The sequence below is a fragment of the Amblyomma maculatum genome, chromosome 10 (genome assembly GCF_055883805.1).
Source record: "Amblyomma maculatum isolate TAMU_Amacu chromosome 10, ASM5588380v1, whole genome shotgun sequence".
Lineage (NCBI taxonomy): Eukaryota > Metazoa > Arthropoda > Arachnida > Ixodida > Ixodidae > Amblyomma > Amblyomma maculatum.
Window position 1 is genome coordinate 84,982,736 of NC_139353.1, and position 20,237 is coordinate 85,002,972.

The 20,237-nt window shown below is 42.8% G+C and overlaps 1 protein-coding gene across 1 annotated transcript; it reads left to right on the plus strand.

Moving 5' to 3' along the window:
• Positions 1 to 10,389: 10,389 nt before the first annotated feature.
• Positions 10,390 to 19,763, plus strand: LOC146176931 (uncharacterized). The gene is made up of 9 exons (XM_084581425.1): positions 10,390 to 10,707; positions 10,776 to 10,840; positions 12,128 to 12,184; positions 13,296 to 13,355; positions 13,870 to 13,929; positions 14,187 to 14,246; positions 14,494 to 14,553; positions 19,004 to 19,380; positions 19,537 to 19,763. The coding sequence occupies exons 1-9, from the start codon at positions 10,390 to 10,392 to the stop codon at positions 19,761 to 19,763; spliced, it is 1,284 nt and encodes a 427-aa protein (XP_084437551.1).
• Positions 19,764 to 20,237: the final 474 nt, after the last annotated feature.

The following is a 20,237-nucleotide window of genomic DNA, read 5'->3' on the forward strand; positions in this document are numbered from 1 at the left end:
CTATCTTCTTAACATCACATAGCTTCATCTGCAATGCCTCGAGAATGCCATCTAACCATCGCGTTCGCTGCCTACCCCTTCTCCGGCGACCCTCAACCTTTCCCAACATCAAATCTTTCTCCAGCGACTCCTCTCTTCTCATCAGATGACCAAAGTAGCTGAGCTTTAACTTTAGAATTTGACCCTCCAATGAGCAGTCAGGGTTTATGGTCGACAATATCGACTGATTTGATCTTCTGGCAGTCCAAGGAACTCTTAAGAGTCTTCGCCAGCACCACAATTCAAACGCGTCAATTCTTCGGCGGTCAGCCTTTTTCACAGTCTAACTCTCGCATCCATACATCACAACTGGAAAGACCATAGCACGGGTTATACGGATCTTGGTTGGCAGACTAATGTCTCTGCTCTTTACTAGGCGGTCAAGGCTAACCATTGCTCTCTTTCCCAGAAGCAGGCGTCTCCTAATTTCATGGCTGCAGTCTCCTTCCGAGGTAATCTTGGCGCCCAAGAACAGAAAATCTGTCACAGCTTCCACTTCTTGTCCATTGATGCTCCAGGACTTGATAGGGCAAGACGCCATGATCTTCGTCTTTTTAATGTTCAGTTTAAGCCCAAACTTCTCACTCTCTTCTTGTACGCGCATCAGAAGTCTCTTGAGAATATAGTTAGAACAGGCCAATCAGTAGCTTCTCTATAGACCATATAGTTGTTTGAGTACCACCTCTCTTTTTTGCTGATACACGACTTTCTCGTTCTTTTAGTGATAGGGTACTCGACAGTTTAGTTAGAGAACGGGGGTTCAACTGGGCCGTTTCGAAAAGCGCTTTTCTGCTGTTAGATTTGACTACACGTTAAACAACCCTCCCCTTCATGGATCAATTCCTTGTTTTGGCGGAGGGGCTTGCGAAACTCGATGAAGTCGTGAGCTCTGCTGTGTAGGGCCACTCAAGATAGACAGGTCACGGCAGAGAGTTCTGACAAAATGTGATTCACTGGAGAAGGTAATGGCAACCCACTCCAGTATTTCCTGCCAAGAAAACCCTATGGCCAGTCACAATACCATTAATGATATGGCGCCGGCAGATGAGCCCCCCAGGTTGGAAGGCGTCCCACATGTTACTGGGGATGAACAAAGGGCGATTCCTAGTAGCTCCAGGATGAATGAAGCGGCTGGGCTAAAGCCAACAGGACGCTCAGTTGTGGATGTGTCGGGAAGCGACCGGGAAGTCCGATGTTGCAAGGAGATATATCACATAGTAACATGGAATGTACGATCTATGACGCAAGGTAAACTTGATGTCGTCAAGCGAGAAATGGACAGATTGAACATTGATATCTTGGGTATCAGCGAGCTCAAGTGGACCGGAATGGGAGAATTTAACTCAGGCGACCATTATGTCTTTTATTGTGGGCACGAATCAAAGAGAAGGAATGGGGTCGCTCTCATAGTAAACAGAAAAATGGGCGAAGCAGTGCTAGAGCGCAACTCCAAAAACGACCGAATGATTTCACTTCGGATCCAAGGTCACCCTTTCAACATAACAGTTACCCAAGTCTATGCACCGACCACTACTGCTGAAGAAGCTGACGTTGAGAGCTTTTATGCGGACCTACAATGCCTTTTAGACCACACCCCATCATCAGACGTCGTTTTTCTCATAGTAGACTGGAATGCTAAGGTCGGGAGTGTAGAAATATCCGGAATTATAGGCAAGTTCGGTCTTGGCGAGCCAAATGAAGCTGGGCAGAGGCTAGTAGAGTTTTGTCAAGAAAACAACCTGGCCATAGCGAATACTCATTTTCAACAGCACAAGACGCGCCTGTACACATGGACTTCATCGAACGGTCTGTACAGGAATCAGATCGATTATAATCTTTGCCGGCAGAGATGGAGAAGCGCTATAAAAGCATTAAAAACAAGGCCTGGGGCCGATTGTGGCACCGATCATCAGTTTCTTGTTGCCAAAATTAAGCTTCGATTGAGGAAAACGCAGAAAAGTAGAAGGCCTTCCAGGTATGATCTGGATCAAATTCCATTAGAATATGCTGCGGAAGTGAGGAATCGATTTCAAGAATTAGATCTAGAAGACAGAGCCCGAAGAGATGTGGACTGATGTTCGTGATATAATACAAGAAGTTGCTACTAAGGTAGTTCCAAAGCAAAAGAAATACAAGAAAGCAAACTGATTATCTGAAGAGGCTTTGCAAATAGCTGAGGTAAGGAGGATGGCAAAGTTTTGGGGGAAAGAGAAAGATACAAGGTTCTCAATGCGGATTTTCAGAAAATAGCAAGGAGAGATAAGAGTGCCTTCCTGAACATTCAAGCCGTTCAGGACAACAGCCAATTAAGGAACACAAGAGCTCTGTATAAGACAATCAAAGATATCAAAGGAAGCTTCTGTGCTAAGCCGGGCGTGATAAAGGACAAACGAGGCAAGGACCTCACTGAAGCCTCAGAGATAAAGAAGAGGTGGCAGGAATACACAGAAGTACTGTACAAGAATGACCCCAATGTGCAAACCCAACATAAGACGGTTGTAACTACTGATCTCGCGCCGGGCATCCTTAAGAGTGAAATAAATGGGCCTTAGCCAGCCTTGCTAAGAACAAAGCTAGCGGAATTGATGGCATTCCAGCTGAGTTGCTTCAAAACCTCAACCATGACGCTATTAACATTCTGCACACATTATGTCAGAAGATTTTGACAACCCTGCAGTGGCCACAGGACTGGAGGAGGTCCGTTTACATCGCCATTCCAAAGAAAGGCAGTGACAAAGATTGTTTCAACTGCCGCACGATCGCGCTTATTTCGCCTGCTAGCAAGGTGATGTTGAAAATCCTCCAGGGTAGGCTGCAGCAGTATGTGGATCGAGAGCTTCCGGACGTGCAAGCTGGGTTTTGCAAGGGCAGATTCACTAGAGACCAAAATGCCAACCTTCGCTGGATCATGGAAAAAGCCAGAGAGTTCCAGAAACTCATCTACTTCTGCTTTATTGATTATGCGAAAGCGTTTGACTGCGTAGATCACAGCAGATTGTGGCAAGCTCTCCAAGAGATGGGAGTTTCAATTCACCTTATCTGTCTTCTCAGGAACCTGTATGAAGGGCAACAGGCCAAAGTCAGAACTGGGCATGGTCTTAGTGATTGGTTTCCGATTGAGAAAGGAGTGAGGCAAGGCTGCATACTGTCGCCCTGCCTATTTAACCTATATGCAGAGTGCATCATGAGGAAGGCCGGTCTGGAAGAGTCTTCAGCTGGAGTGAAGATTGCTGGAAAACGTATCAACAACCTTAGATATGCGGATGATACCACTGTAATGGCAGAAAGTGAAGTGGAACTCAAGTGACTTCTGATGCGCGTACAAGAAGAGAGTGAGAAGTTTGGGCTTAAACTGAACATTAAAAAGACAAAGATCATTTCGTCTTGCCCTATTAAGTCCTGGAGCATCAATGAACAAGAAGTGGAAACTGTGACAGATTTTCTCTTCTTGGGCTCCAAGATTACCTCGGAAGGAGACTGCAGCCATGAAATTAGGGACGCCTGCATCTGGGAAAGAGAGCCATGGTTAGCCTTGACCGCCTAGTAGAGAGCAGAGACATTAGTCTACCAACCAAGATCCGTATAACTCGGGCTATGGTCTTTTCAGTTGTGATGTATGGATGCGAGAGTTGGACTGTGAAGGCTGACCGCCGAAGAATTGACGCGTTTGAATTGTGGTGCTAGCGGAGACTCTTGAGAGTTCCTTGGACTGCCAGAAGATCAAATCAGTCAATATTGTCGACCATAAACCCTGACTGCTCATTGGAGGGTCAAATTCTAAAGTTAAAGCTTAGCTACTTTGGTCATCTGATGAGACGAGAGGAGTCGCTGGAGAAAGATTTGATGTTAGTAAAGGTTGAGGGTCGCCGGAGAAGGGGTAGGCAGCGAACTCGATGGTTAGATGGCATCTTCGAGGCACTGCAGATCAAGTTATGTGATGTTAAGAAGATAGAGACTTGAAATCATGGCGTGACATGGTCCATAGGGTCACAAAGAGTCGGACACGACTGAACGACTGAACTAAGCAACCCTATGTGATCAACGACACCAAAGCCCATCGCTATCTTATCTGCCGCAGCCGATGTCGCTTTGACACGTTAAACCCATACGCTTTCTTTGTAATCTTCTGAAGGCATGTGCAGTAAGCAAATGTTTCTTCAATGAAATGCTCGACCGTTTGAAAAACCTATTTTGCCGGCACGTAATTGTTAAACTGAATATTGCAACACGAAGGAGGGGGCAATATTACATAATACCCTTAAATAAATGTACTTCAATGGCAGCCCGTTAAAATCTTTTTTCTTCTACGCGCTACTGCTGTCTCCCGACTGAAACCGCTGTTTCTTACAAGGGAGTAAAATAGGTTCATAAGGGGGTTAACGGTCGGTGTTTAGTTCGAAAAATAAGATGCCCTTATGGTCGTATGATAAGACGAACTCTATATGTTTGAGCACAGGTTTATATCCGGCACTTGTTTTGGAAGCGACCCTAACATTTTGCTTGTCATAAGGTTGAGTCACTGCTCATTAATTCTGCACTGATAAAGAAATATTCAGCCTCCTTAAATTGCTCGCCAGAACATGACAGCGCCCGAGCGCAGTGCTTTATGATGTCATTGCAGCGAATGATTCGTACCTTGAACTTTTAGGTTCATGGCAAATGATTCTTGAATAGTCCTAAAGTTTTTCTTATGTGTAAAACTTGTATCAAAGAGTGAAATTATTTGACATTGTGAAAATCATTACAATACAAAGCTACAATTTATCAATATCAAACACATAAGAAATACTTTAAACTTATCTTAATTTCATGAAATTTTTTAGTCATTGGCGCAGGGCCATATTATGAGATTCTCTCACATTCACCTTCAAGCTGCATCCGCCTCGTTGCGAGCTCGGCAAACTCAACCTACTCAGCGCTCTACTCATGAACAGTCAGCTTTACTGTGCGGTGAGATTATCTGTGCATTATCCGCTTAATCTTATTTTTTTGGGATACTTGTTCCGAGTTGTCTAGCTAGAGACTACGCAACCCGCCGGGCAGTACGCTGCAAGTGCTGAATTTAGCCAGCTTAATGTTCGAGTCAAGGACGATATAATGAACCAGGCTGTGTCTCGACTCATTTCAAAGTACTGCACGTCATAGCCTGTACCTTGCATCTGCGGGGCTAGACAATAAATTTAGCTTACTCACACTCATGCAAGACACCCGCACATGAATGGAAATGAGATAAGAAAAATAACGGTCGTTAGGCAAGTGGCACACAACAAAAATAACAGGCCCATGAGCGCTGCACAACGCAAAAAATTCGAACAAACCGACGCATGTAAATCTAAATGACCGATGGGTACCTGCCTTGCTTTCCTAAAACGGCGCTTCTTTTCCGCTGCACTCGCCAAATCCACGATTTTTTTGCTGCAATATTGGAACACCCTAAACAGTAAATTGCTAATCCATTGAAGAAGGAACGTTTTCTTCGCAACAAACCCGCCGTAGACATGGAAGCAGGCCTACGCCGCCTGCAATTCTGCGAGCGCCGCCGGCTGCCGAAACACGCTATCGCGGTGACGGTGGCGCCACCTCCAGGTATATCTGGTGGCGAATACGTCTCTAAACGGCAGCATATGTACTTTCGTGGCTTAGTGGGAAGACGAATATTAGATATAGAAATCTTACCTATTAAGCACAATAAATTCAATATGAATATAACAAGCAATTATAATTGGTGATATCGAGTGCTGGCAGGGGTTAACTTACGATTCTATGTCGAAACAGTTGAAGAACATAATAAAGGTTGCGTGTCTATATTAATCCACACAATCGAGACAGTCCCAAGTTGCTTTAGAAGCGGAGACTCCGAAATAACTGCAGTAAAACGCATTACACTGCACTTAAAGCGTGGCCTAATTATGAGCAACGGAATTAGCAGGCTACATTAAATTAAATTTGAGTATATGATATATGCGCTACCGATAGAAGGTGGGAGGTGTTGCAGTTCGCAGCAAGACGTAAATGAGGGGTTGTGAACATCTGCTCAAGCGAGGTCCATACCCAGGCAGCACAAACCTTGGGCGCAGTATTGGTACTGCTTTGGCTATGTCCGGTCCTATGTTGACCCCGACAATATCAACACATCATCAAGCCTAAAAGCAAGATTTGCGCTGCCTGAGTGAGTGGCTTTGTAAGCTTCTCAATAGGTGTGAAAATAGGGAGAAGCAAAACGAAATATGTTGAGGTTAATGTGGCGACGCGCTTTTGTGTATCTTCTACAAGGAAAATGAAATATCGGTGCTAAAATAAGGCAGGTAACTAACAGATGTGATGGTAAGCCAGATTTCCATATGTCTGGGCTAATACGCTATGCGTATACAGGTAGCATTAATGTTCGCAGCCTCAATATGAACGTTGCTTCCTCTAGGATTATCAATACCGCCTTGGTAAGCCTGCCGCAAACGAAGATGCTACCAAAGCCTCCCATATTTTGAGTTTACGAGGTAACGAGGAGATGAATTGGCCAGTTCACAATGAGACTGTGATTTTATAAGACTGGAAGTGTCGTTTATTGTGACAAAGTACAACAACTGATGTTAACAGTTATTTCTGTCATGTCACTCTTAACGATGAGCAATTCTGTCGTCACAATTTTATTTGACACTTTTGCTTCTCGTCTTGGGCTAGTCTTCAATTTTGGAGACCAGCTGCCTTTTCCGACCCATTTATTTGATTTCATATAACGAAGACGGATTCGCATTGCGATAGTGTACTCGGATCCCTGATAATACTTTGATTTGCTTTCGAAACTTCGCATTAAAATTACGCTGCAATGTAGCGTCGGGAAGGACAATAGGTTCGGGTTAGCACCTGCATGTTCATTCCTATGTTCTAATTTTTCTATAATGGCTAAGGTGACAACAAGGGCGGCATTTCTTAGCAACAAGAAAACTAAGTACTGATAGAAAGGCACGGAATCATTTCAATTTAAACATGCTTGCTGGGAAAAGTTTGTGAAACTATCAGAAACATGGAATAGTTTGATTGTAATTTCACAACAGCAAGTAAGTTTTAATATTGATGCACTGAGAATCACGGAGGAAACTTCTTTGTGTGAAAATTATTTTTAAGCTTTTTACGTAGTATGAATAACCTAATATATAGAATAAACATCAATTAACTATACCACTTCTTCTGCTGCCCGAAATCCAGCAGAAACATAGAAGACGTCAGCTTGGAAACTCTGCATGACTGCTCTGGTTCGTGGGAATTGGCTTCGTACGATGACGTTCCAGCAAGCACTGGCAGGGTGCGATATCTGTTCAGTGATCGCGCTGGCACTATAATAGCAGACTAACGCTTAACGTACCCCATCAATGCTCATGCGCAAGAAATTCTTGCTAGATTTATTGCGGTCATTGCGATACTGAAACTTAATTCCTGATCATTATTTCAAGTCCAATTATAAGAAATAACATCACGGCAGCAGCAATCACTGCAAATCATGTAATTACTTTCACTATCTTGTTTTCGATTCACGCAGCATTGCTTCTATATTTGAAAGTAGATGCTTTCAAAGTTGCCAATATGTCAACGTCAGAGGATTTTATAGGCATAATAATCAGTTAGATAACATATATGTGAATTTTTTCCCCCATTCCTGCTGAAGTCACAGTCACTGCGTAGTCGGTTGCCAGAAATTTGTCTCCGCCCTGGATGCTCCCAGATAGGAACTTATGTGCTGGTTAAGTGAGCTGCAGAACTAGAAAAGCGTGCAGGCAAATAAAAAACATTCTTTGCTACTGCTGTTCGAAGTGAGGCAGTGTTCATTGCTGAAAAATATCAAAATCTATAACATCTATTTGTGAGCCGGAAGCATTATTGCCAGTTAGATTGATGACAAAATAATGCGAAGCTGAAATCTCCAATTAATAAACACTGTACCTTTTTTGCCTATATCCATTGTGTCAATGCTAATGCTCGTAGATGTCGAATCCCTAATGCTGCTCCGGACAGGACGACCGTCCGACCACCAATCGAATTCACCAAACATTTGCATCTGTATCCTAATAAAAAGGAAAGTGTGTCAGGAAATGAAAAAAAAAATTGTGCGAGGAAACTTACCTTTTGTGATATATATTAAAAGATCTGTTAAAATAAATCATCTCGGTATTAATTGCAGTCATATTATCATGCAGACAAGTCACGTTAGAGTGAACGTTGGAGGTCATGACAGTCCAAATCTGTTCGCTGGTATTAACAAACTGGAATAAATAATATTAGAATTCAGCTGCACTTGCTCATAATGAAAAATAAAACACAAAATGGCGTTTCTTAAAAGATTATCTGCGCCTTACAAACACCACTCGCATTGGCTGTTATCTACTACATATTGCATCAATAATGACCTCGGGTAATTACAAAAAATGCAATGCTTATCGCCTTCAGATCTGTGCTCAACATACGGTCAAGTCTCTGTGCCAGTTGCTGTCCACGCCAAGTCAGATATTTGCGGCACCTGACGACCCGTACATATTCAGTGTCATGCCTTTTGTTATTCTTAATGCACCGGCAAATTTTCAGCACATGACTGATAACATTTTGTCATAGCCTGAAGGGAAGCTTGTCTGTTCTAATCAGATTATATTTTCTTCACATTTTGTTTTATTCCGGAACCCACCTTCGCCGTTTGCAGGACATATTAAATATAAAAAAAAACCGGGATTCAAATGAATGCGATGAGCTGCCGCTTTGGCGTTCCGCAAAGCTGACGATTTTATGCTGTATTTCAATTGCGTATGCTACATACGGACAGAGGGAAAAAAAGCTTGCTCCCGAGCGCTGACACAGGTCAGTGCTCGTGTGCCTATTTTCTTGTCTTCTGTCCCTGAGTGGCATACGCTGTTGAAATACACTATAGAAACCCAGCTATCCCGTCAGTTTACCCTATTGAAGATTTCTGTCCGTGATTTTTATAAAGGATTACATTCTTCCTTATCCAGAGAAATTTCGTACCGTCACTGAATTCAGTCTTCAAGTAGAAAGGAACTTCGCAGCTTTCTCTGTCTATATTTATATTTCCTGCGTTCTGCATTAAATTTGTTCAGTTTGGAAAATGGTTAAGACACTTTCCTCATTTTGCGCGGAGTCCCCATATCACTACCAATTTACGTCAGCTCAGTCTGATTGCTCCCAGTAATATCCTACTGAGGCCGATTGCATTGTCCTCGCGTCTTTATGTACGCAAAGCAGACCTCACTTTGACAGATTCGTTCTCACACAATCTGTCCCTCACCCAGAGCAGACCCTAACTACTCCATCTTAGAAAAGGAATTTGTAGTCATTTATTGGTCGTCTACAAGTTCCTCTCACGTCTACGGCCAAGTATTCGACATCCGCATGGACCACCACACACTGTCACGTGAGAGCTGACGATCTGGTAAGCTCGGAGCCGGTCGCATTCGGGAGTATATACGTGTCTCCTTTCCCTCTGGCTGGAAGCATGACTGCGCCGCCATATCACACTCACGCTGCCACATCATAGCGCCAGATTATCACGTACGACTGCTCTTCCTAATATTTTCTGTGAGCTCTTGGCCAGCGAGCAATACCAGCATGCCTGGAAAGAGGGCTCTAAGTTTCAATCTGACACCACAATTGCATTGTTGTCCATGCTATTCGAAGTCTGGCTCCTAAATCCAAAATTCGAGCAACGTCCTATACCATCAAAACAACTCCTAGACTGGGCGCGGTTGCGTCTCCTGCAACATATTTCTGGTAGAAAATTCAAATTATTTCACGATAGCACGCGGTACTTCGATGCTGATATCGTTCTCTCTCTCTCTCTTTATATATATATATATATATATATATATATATATACTGCAGCGTGTGCAACTGCAGCCGCTAGGCGGCTGCTCATCGAGAGTCTCGTGCGCGGACTCGAAGATGTGGCCCCGTGGCGTTCGATGAGAAGAAGCTGAAGTCAGCTGCTGTGAAAAAAAGCTTCAAGAAAAACCTCCTTCCCCGCGCGAGAGAGTGCGTAGCCTTGTACGCGTCGCCGTCGCCCTCTTTCTCATCACCCGGCGATGACGCGGACTCATCAGTCTGGAATACGCCAGAAACATTGAGAATTTTCTATGGGACCTGGCCAATGACGACTCGCAGCTCGACGGGAGGAGGAGAGAGCGCTATAGATCTTTTCACGGGGGCGCTTCTGACGTTCTGGCGTCGAGAGTACGCATCAATGTTGCCTGTTTGGGCTGGACTGTGACTTGCCTCGCGCTTGCAATGTGAAGCGGTGGGTATCCGTCGACGTTTGCATTTATTTTCTTCGCGAATGACTTACCCTCGCAAATTATGGCATACGCCAATCGCAAGTCTACAGGGCAGCACTGTGCTGTGTATGGGTGTACCAAAAACCAGCGGAAGAGAACGATTTTGGGGACTGAAGTGTGCCCACAACACAGCACTCCGCGGGAGCACTGCCGATGTGACATGTTTACGTTGCACCGGTTTCCTGCATCACCCGATCTGCGAAAGCAGTGGATAGCTGCAATCAACCGGAAAGATTTTGCAGTGAGTTCGTGGTCGCGGGTCTGCTCGCGACACTTCGTCGGAGGAATAAAGACCGACGTGAACGCTGTGCCCGCGCTGCACTTGGGCTACCAGAGAAAGGTGAGTTCCTCGTTTTTGCTTTGAAACGCGAACGTTCTGATTTTAATTAGCGTTCTGATTCTCTGTAGGTGATTACGGGACGGCGTCGCCTGGTGAGGCAAGAACACATACCGCCAGCTAAAAAGGTACTCAAGTGAGCCATTCCAATGGTCCTTATAATGACTTCTGCGGCTTGTTTTGCAGACAAAACGTGAACTCCACGAAGAGACTGCAAGAACATCTAACGGTGGGCTCTTAGATTCTGGACACGAAGCTCCAGACCACGAGATCAGTTTGGGGCCGATGTTAACAACGCTTGAACAAAAAAAAAATGTCGGACGTGGAAAAGTTGCTGCGTTAGCGACAGACTGCGATATAGTTAATTAACTACGTGATGAAATTGAGCCGAATAACGAAAAACACAGGGAGCAGTGAAGACACTCTGGCAAGTGCTACTCAGTGGCTTTTGATTTAGTATTTCAGCAACTGATTTTTGTGCAGTGGGAGCACCTCAGGCAATAAATACATGACAGTGTTAGAAGCCTGCAGTGCACAGGGAGATTAGCAAATAAGTATCTAGTCTTAGAGGAAACGGCAAGTAAAATATTTATTTTATACTCCAGGAAGGCCATATCCTGAATGGACAATTTCATACGGGAATTTCAAAATACTTCCAGCCACTTTGTGGGACATGCACGCACCCCTCCAGAACCTCATCAAAGTGTGCACTGAGAGATAATCTGACTCCTGGAGCAAGTTCGATTCACTGAGACTATGATGAAGCTCTTAAATGTATTGCGCTTGAAAGATTTGTCATTACTATTATTTATATACCAGCATTAATCTAGAGAAATATTGCTGTGCATGAGTTTACTTTTTCAAAATAAGTTCCGATATGGTAACAGAGAGCTTAGTTTTGATTTTCAATTAAGGGCGAGGATATAAGTTTTGACCATTAGCTGCGTATGCATGGGAACAATCGGTGTAAGAACACAAGGATACTAAGAAAATAACAAACATACAGTGCAGTTTTCTGGATCCGAATTTGTCATGTGGTACAGGTGGGCTTGTTGGTTTTGCGTGATGAAATAAAGCGGTCGCGAAAATGCATAAAGTCTGTCACTGCAGAGTGCGGAGGGGCAATATTTATTTTGTGTGTGTGTGTAGGGGGGGGGTCACTGTTATGTGCTGCTGCACTGCATGCTTGGTGCAAAAACCTTCGGGTTGTTTATAATACAGAAGGCGCTCATATCTGACTCCGACGATGTTACCATTCAAAGTACATTTGAGACCGTAGATCCCCATGATCGACTGTTTACATCACTGATCTGTGCTTCCCATTGATTTCCACAGATTGTCGTGGATGTAGGTGGCAGTGATACTCCTGAAGTCACTGCCAAAAAAAGGGTATTTCCTTATCAGGCACTGTTTTCTTTGGCAGGAAGTACCGAACACAGCTGAAGCAGATGGTACAATGCAGCATCCAAAACCTGATGCCGTGAGTAATACCACAGAATTTTCTGATAGCAATATGCTCTTGGTAGTACGCCTTTTTTTAAGGGGGATCATTTCTAAAAAGATATTCCAGTGTCATACGAGAAAAGTAAATAGAATCCAACATATGAAGTCCCATGAAGGCATAACATCTCCTTTTAGCACGCTTGGCTTTTATCATTATTGCAAGTAATACACACTATAAAATAAACACTCATATTGTTTTGCCAAGTGCACCACACAGCAGCCTACTGGATGGTGTTTATATTGCAGTGCGTAGCTAGGAAGCAGAAATTCTTCAAGACGTGAGTGCTTCTACGATAACTACCAGCAAATCATTTGTCTATTCCCTTTCAAGACAGCAGCGATCAGTTCCATATTTAGAGTTCTGAAATCCTCATTAACAGCTAGTGTAACCAAAACAAGATCATGATATTGCTTCCATATCTACAATGATGCCAGCTTCACCAGTGGTTAAGGTAGTGTTTATGGTAAACAGTAAACTGTGTTCAGAACAATGACTTAAATGAAGCTTTTGCAAAATATACAAGCCAGGTTATGAAAGTATTCCAGAAATTCCCATACACCCTTCTGTTAAGGAGCACAAGCGGATGGTAAGCAAGTTCACGAAACAGACACACTGTAAGTTACTAAAGGGCTTTTTATAGTCTTTCTTCCCACCGCCCAGTAAGAGCACAAATTCACCGAATATTTTCTTTCCGTTCAAGTTATATGAAGATGACTTTATATTATAGTAATAAATTTACATTAAAATAATGCTTTCAGATTGCTTACTACACAATTGACAAGAATTTACGTGCCCTTTCAGGCCACAAATAAAAGAAAACCTCAGCTGGCCAGTCTTGATATTAGCCTATCAAAGCCTAGGAGAAAATGGACTTGTAAATCGATTCCTTTCGTGCCACAGGGCATAACTGCATATTTTTTTTTTCAATTCTCGCAGAGATGACACCAGACAGTGACATGCTCCTGTTGCTGGAAAAGTGTTTATCACCCCCTTGCTACCAACAAGCAGCATAGCTCCCACTGCCCATGAAAGAGTTCAAGAAGCTTTTGTACACAGAGTTGATTGACTATGGAATATTTTTGTGCAGGAAACGCCTGAGGCAGGAGAAGCAGGCTGTCAACATGTTGATGGTGCAGATACTTACACTGTAAGTGACCAAATAGCTCTGTATTGTCTTTGAAGGTTACAGGAGCCTGTACAATTGATAGACAGCATAATATCTGGCAGCTGACGCGTGCATGCTATTGCTTTTATATTCTCAGTGACAGCAGTTTTTGCTCTAATAAAAGAGACGCCTACACAAGATTATATAGCGTTTTGAAAATACAACAAGAAGCATTTGTACAACAAGCTGATTGACTATGGAATATTTTTGTGCATAAAATGCCTGAGGCAGGAAAAGTAGGCTGTCAACATTTTGATGATGCAGACACTTGCACTGTAAGTGACCAAAGAGCTTTTTATTGTCTTTCAAGGATACAGTGGTCTGTGCCATTAATAGACGCCATAATATCTGTTACCTGACAAGTGCATGCATTGCGTTTAAATTGTCATTGACAGCAGTTTTGCCGCTGATAAGGGACGCCTACAATAGAGTATAAAACATTTTGAAAACACAACATATTTTTAAAGAACCTTGACTATGGGTTATATTTGTGCAGGGAATGCCTGAGGCAGGAGACGCAAGCTGTCAATATTTTGAAAATGCAGGCACTTCCACGGTGAGTAACCATGACGATTTTTATCATCCGCCAAGGCTAGATGTGTTCGTATCATTGGTAGACACCATAATATCTGTTAGCTGACAATGCAAGAAAGGCAAAAGCTTGGTATGGCGTTTTTAATTCACAGTGAAAGTAGTACTGTCTCTGAAATAAAAGGGAATGCCTGGCATAGAGTTAAGAACATTTTGAAAACACCTTACAATTAATGAAGGTGCAGTACAACATGCTGATTGGTGATGACATTTTTCATGCAGGAGACACCTGAAGCAGGACAAACAGGCAGTCAACATTTGGAAGATACAAACGCTGCTGTGGTGAGTAACCACAAAGCATTGTCTTGTCTTTTAATGCTCCTACCAATGGTGGACACCGCAATATTTACTAGCTGCTACTGTACAAAAGACAAAAAGCACGCTCTGGCTTTTTATTCAGTGACTGAAGCTTTTTTCTGACAACAATGTTGCCCACCATGGAATGTAAAGCATTTTGTGAACACATCTTGTTCTGATAAATGAAGGCTTGCTTAATGAGGCGATTGACGGTGCAGTGTTTATTATGCAGGTACTGCCTGAGGGAACACATGAAGACTGTCAGCAGTTTCGAGCCGCACACGCCTTCACAGTAAGTATCCATGAAGTATTTGCCTTGCATTTTTGTGGGAGTTAGTTTACCACTGGTAGACACCTACACTGACGGGTAGCAGTTGCAATAGCCTACATGAGGGCATACTGTGGCTTTATCCTCATAACAACGCTTTTACCACTCACAATATTGGTGTGTACTGTACAGCATAAAGCGTCCTTGGATAACACTTTACTCAACCATGATGCCCTGGTACCCCGAGTTAGTTGACAATGTGGTGTTTTTCATGTATGTATTGAATAAAGGAATGTGAGCAGACAGTAAACCATTTCGAGACTGGATACTTTAACAGTAACTGCCTACAAAACATTTTAGTCATTCCATCTCAAACGCTCCACATGTGGCTCTCGACTATCAACAATTTCTCTAAAAAAATCATGGTAGCTGTGGGTACATATAAAGAATAGTAATTTGCCAGGTAAGTTCTTGAAAAAATATTTTTTCATTGTCTACGCACATCTTGAAATAGATGCAAATACAGTCATTGGAAAAAATATATATATATTTATATAGCACAAAACTTGATTCACATTTTTTCCTACATCTTCATATGTTCCTTTGCACTCCAGTGTAATCCACAGATGAAAAATATGTATTCAACAAATTTTGTATATATTTTAAATTTACAAAATTCTGCTATTTGTGAATTTATTTCAAAATCAGTATTGCTTTTAAAGCTCAATATTTAATTGGTAAGGTATAGCAGACGGAAAAAAATAAATTTGAATCATGAGCTGTACTTCTGTTTTTAGAAAAAGTAGCAAATATGTAAAAAAAAGCCGCCGTGTGTGTGTGTTTTTTTTTTTCATACCTCTTCTCACCACATTGTCCTTCCCCAATGCAGAGTAGCATGCCAGATATTCATATTCTGGTCGACCTCTCTCCTTTCCACTCAGTAAACAGATCTATCTATCTAAAGTAGAAAATACGCAAAAAATACAATCTTCCTCAACTTTGGGAACAGATTGCATGCCTGGCGGCCCACATAAAAAATAAAAAATGACTATATGTAGTAAAGTATATTGTCTTCTAGCTCGTGCTATTTTCTGAAAACAAATCTTGCTTAAAGGAAGAAAATAATTTTTGAAGTTGAACGGCCACTGCAGAGTGCACGATGCTGCACCGGCTTACTGCTATGATGCTGCAGCTTAACTGGTCATGCTGTAATCTGGACAAAGTGCCACCTCGCCTTACATGGCAATAAAAAGGTCTCTCCCATGTTCATTTGACTAAGATCAGGTAAGCGGCTTGTGCAAGAGGTCTCGTGTTACATTTTTAAGTGGGCTAGGTGCCCAGTGTTTATCTCAAGAAAGTACTCATGACTAGAATTTTTAACAGAGTAGCTGTCTCTTCATTTTTTCCGAATAGCCTGCCCTCAGCTGGAAGAAGCATAAATATGAGTGATGCGTACAGCTAGGCTGCTCTGACCTGCTCAGGGGACTCTTGGATAGGAAAAATCCGACAATTTTATGCAGTGCTATAGGTGTGGGAAGTGCTGGCCTCCTATTGCCATAATTTCTAATAAACCTGATTAGTGGCTACATAACTACAGCTACTGCAAGACGACCTTTCCCACTGACCTCCAATTGTCCTATCGTGTGCTATCTGCAGCACCCTTATTCCCACAAATTTCCTCGCCTCATTCACCTACCACTCTGCTACCCCGTATTATATTTGCCTTCTCTAGGAACACATTTTTTTTGCACTAAAAAAAAAACAGTGGATACCTTTGCATCCTATTACTTGCACTGTCAATGCTCATTTCTTATTCTGATTGCAGCTAGGATGTCTCTCTCATGTTAGTTCTCCGCTCAACCTGCCTTCCTGTCCCTTAATCCTATGCCTGTCACTTTCCATTCCATAGCTTGCTGCTCTGTCTTCAGTTCAATTTCAAGCCTATTTGTTAACCTTCAAGCTTTTGCCTCATTGGTGAGTATTGGTGAGATGCAATTATTAAATACTTTTCTCTTGAGAGATGCTGAGGGCCCACTAGATATTCATCTATTAACTGTGATGATCAGTATCAGTAATATAGGTGATATCCTAAATGTTAAGAAAAGTAAAAGCATGGCGCTTTTTATATTTTTCAATATCACAGTCAAATGTCAATATGCAGGAAGTTCCTAAGAGACTGCAAGGAACACTGGCTGTACTAATGGAGTCTATCATGCATGCATTTATCGCTTATTGAATCTACGCTGCAATGTTTAAGTAGGTTAAGTGTTGTGTGCACTAACGATATGCAAAGAATTACCTATGTGCGCACTGGTTTCATGGCACTAGGACACTAAGAAAAGTTACATTGCTCAGTGCTGCGGCAAGTGATGTTTTTGAACCAATTACCGTTTTGAACTTTTTTAATTGCTTGTGGTCTCAGAACACCTGTTTCAAAACTAGGTGGGTGCACGCAGCAATTTTAGTATTAAGGATAACACACGGTAGAAGTAGGCGGTAGGATAGTTAGAGAGGATACCGGTAAGCTGTCTAAGGAGACGAAAGATTTGATTAAGAAACGGCAGAGTATGAAAGCTTCCAATCCAACAGACCAGATCGAATTGGCCGAGATATCAAAGCTAATCAATAAGCGCAAGGTGGCCGATATAAGGAAGTATAACATGGAGAAAATTGAGCATGCTGTAAAGAAGGGGGGAAGCCTTAAAGCGGTAAAGAAGAAATTCGGCATAGGCAAAAACCAGATGTATGCGATAAAGGACAAGGCGATAAAGGACAGCAACCATACTTCTGCATAAAAAAAGTAACAAAATTCCCATAAAGAAAGGTGTTAGGCAAGGAGACACAATCTCCCCAGTACTATTCACAGCTTGTTTTGAGTAAGTATTCAGAGTATTAGAATGGGAGCAGTTAGGGATAAGGGTAGATGGAGAATACCTGAGTAATCTGCGATTTGCTGATGACATTGCCTTGCTAAGCAACTCGGGAGATGAACTGCAAATAATGATTGATGACCTAGACAGGAAAAGTAGAAAGGTAGGCTTGAAAATCAATATGCAGAAGACTAAGGTAATGTTCAACAGCCTCGGGAAGGAACAGGAGTTTACATTAGGTAGCGAAATACTGGAAGTAGTAGGCGAATATATCTACTTAGGACAGGTAGTAACCGCAGATCCGGACCATGAAAAGGAAATAACAAGAAGAATAAGATTGGGATGGAGCGCATTTGGCAAGCACTCGCAGATTATGACTAGCAGCTTACCGGTATCGCTCAAGAGGAAAGTATACAACAGTTGCATCTTGCCTGTACTCACCTATGGGGCTGAAACGTGGAGGCTAACCAAGAGAGTTCTACTTAAGTTGAGGACAACCCAGAGGGCTATGGAACGAAAAATGGTAGGGGTAACATTAAGAGATAGAAAGCGTGCAGAGTGGGTCAGAGAAATAACTCAAGTTAACGACATTCTAGTGGAAATTAAGAAGAAGAAATGGACATGGGCAGGACATGTAGTGCGAAGAGAGGATAACCGATGGTCGCTGATGGTAACAAACTGGATTCCAAGGGAAGGAAAGCGTAGCAGGGGGCGGCAGAAAGTTAGGTGGGCGGATGAGATTAAGAAGTTCGCAGGGGTCAAGTGGATGCAGCTAGCACAGAACCGGGTTAAGTGGAGAGTTATGGGAGAGGCCTTCGCCCTGCAGTGGGTATAATCAGGCTGATGATGATGATGATGATGAAGTGTAAAATATCGAATAAAAGCACAAAGCATCCTCAATAAAAAAAAATTGTTTCATTGTTTGGACACTTGTTATGCCACAATATTATTTTTGTGGCCTCTAAATACAGCTGTATTCTTTCAACAGGTCTCAAGAAAAGAGATGTCTACACAGTGGGAAGATCTTGGTCACAATGACCACACCTATTGTAAATCTGGTCTGCAGTATGCCTTTGGAAAGGGGCAAGTCTTGTCATCTACCCTGACAGAAGAGGACTGCCAATTTTATACAGGATTGTCAAAGCCCGCATTTGACAGCTTAGTCAATGCTGTAAAAGTTGAAAGCAGCAAGACGTTCGTAAGGCTCTCAGTAGAGGACCACTGAGAGCCTTAATGGTCCTCTACTGAGAGCCTTAAGAACGTCTTGCTGCTTTCAACTTTCTCAGTAGAGGACCAACCCCGCCGGGGTGGCGCAGTGGTTACGGCGCTCGACTACTGTTCCCAAGGACGCGGGATCGAATCCCGGCCTCGGCGGCAGCTTTTCGATGGAGGCGAAAAGCAAGGCGCCCGTGTGCTGTGCGATGTCAGCGCACGTTAAAGAACCCCAGGTGGTCGAAATTTCCGGAGTCCTCCACTACGGCGTCTCTCATAGCCTGAGTTGCTTTGGGACGTTAAACCCCACAAACCAAACCATCAGTAGAGGACCAGCTGCTGCTGACGCTAATGAGATTGCGGCTTGGTCTACTTTATGGGCACTTGTCAAGGATATTTGGCATATCAGTTTCATACGTGTACAAACTGTTCATGCACACCTTATCTGTGCTGCACAAGATCATGAAGAAAATTGTAGTGTGGCTGCCACGGTCGCTGATCAGAAACAGCATGCCAAAATCTTTCACCGAGAATGGCTACGAGAAAACAACCTGCATCATAGACTGCTCCGAGGTCTTCCTTCAGAGGCCAACGAAGCTCCTTGCTAGGGCTCAAACCTTCAGCAGTTACAAAGCGCATAATACGGTCAAATTCCTGACCGCCATTGCACCGAATGGCTATGTGATGTTTGTGTCACCTGCGTACGGTAGAAGAGCTTCGGACAAATTTATAATGAGTGAAAGTGGTGTTGAAGATTTTCTAGTCCCAGGTGATAGGACGAATAGGACGAGGACAGGAGACCATGGATGCAGTGTACCCATGGTGTCGCATTTTCCGGCCCCTGGTCCTTGTATTTGAGCAGCTTTAGCCTTTTTCTTTCTCAGACTACACTAACCTGTTTGGTTTACCTACTGCTTCTTTACAGGAAAGTCTCAGCTCAGCGAAAGTGAAGTAACTCAAACCAGGAGAATTGCGTCGGTGCGCATACACGTCGAAAGGGCCATAAACAGAATCAAGACATTTAGAATATTCAAGCAAGCCCTGCCAATACGATCAAAGAAAACCATAAGTAACATGATATTTGTTTGTGCTGGCCTGTGCAATTTAAAGGGCCCCTTAATTGCAAGACATGTTGAAGAAAAGGATGAGTAAATGATCAACATTGTACTTCATCATAGTGTCTTTTTGGCAATAAACTTTATTGCATTGTGTGTTACGTGGCGAGAAATTCTTCACACGAAATTAAATGGCACATGCACTTGTCCAGCTCTGAAAAGTTCAACACTGCTGGGATCACAGTTCACATAATTTCATGTACTCCTTACACAATGAGAGCTTGCCATTTTCATGCTGCTTTTCGATTTCTGGCAACAGCTCACAAAAGTAGAACCTTTGTAGTCTTGGCACTTGAGCACGTACAAAAGTGCTTTCAAAAGGCACTGCTATGATTGCATCACTTTTTACTGTCCAGACATAAAAGTAGCAGAGTTTGCGCCCAGTACAATACATCTGGAACTGCACTTGTATAAAATACCCATTTGGGCTATTCTCTGCTAATATGTACTTATCGTCAACTTCCTTGACATCATATTTACCTGATTTTATTAGACCTACCGCATCCATTAC

What these genes read in the sequence shown, in the direction of transcription:
- LOC146176931 (XM_084581425.1), top strand. Translation starts at nt 10,390, where the DNA reads ATGGCATACGCCAATCGCAAGTCTACAGGGCAGCACTGTGCTGTGTAT. An exon ending in CCAGCTAAAAAGGTACTCAA is followed by an intron (nt 10,841 to 12,127) that starts GTGAGCCATTCC and finishes TTTCTTTGGCAG; the next exon opens with GAAGTACCGAACACAGCTGA. An exon ending in TGAAGATTTTCTAGTCCCAG is followed by an intron (nt 19,381 to 19,536) that starts GTGATAGGACGA and finishes GCTTCTTTACAG; the next exon opens with GAAAGTCTCAGCTCAGCGAA.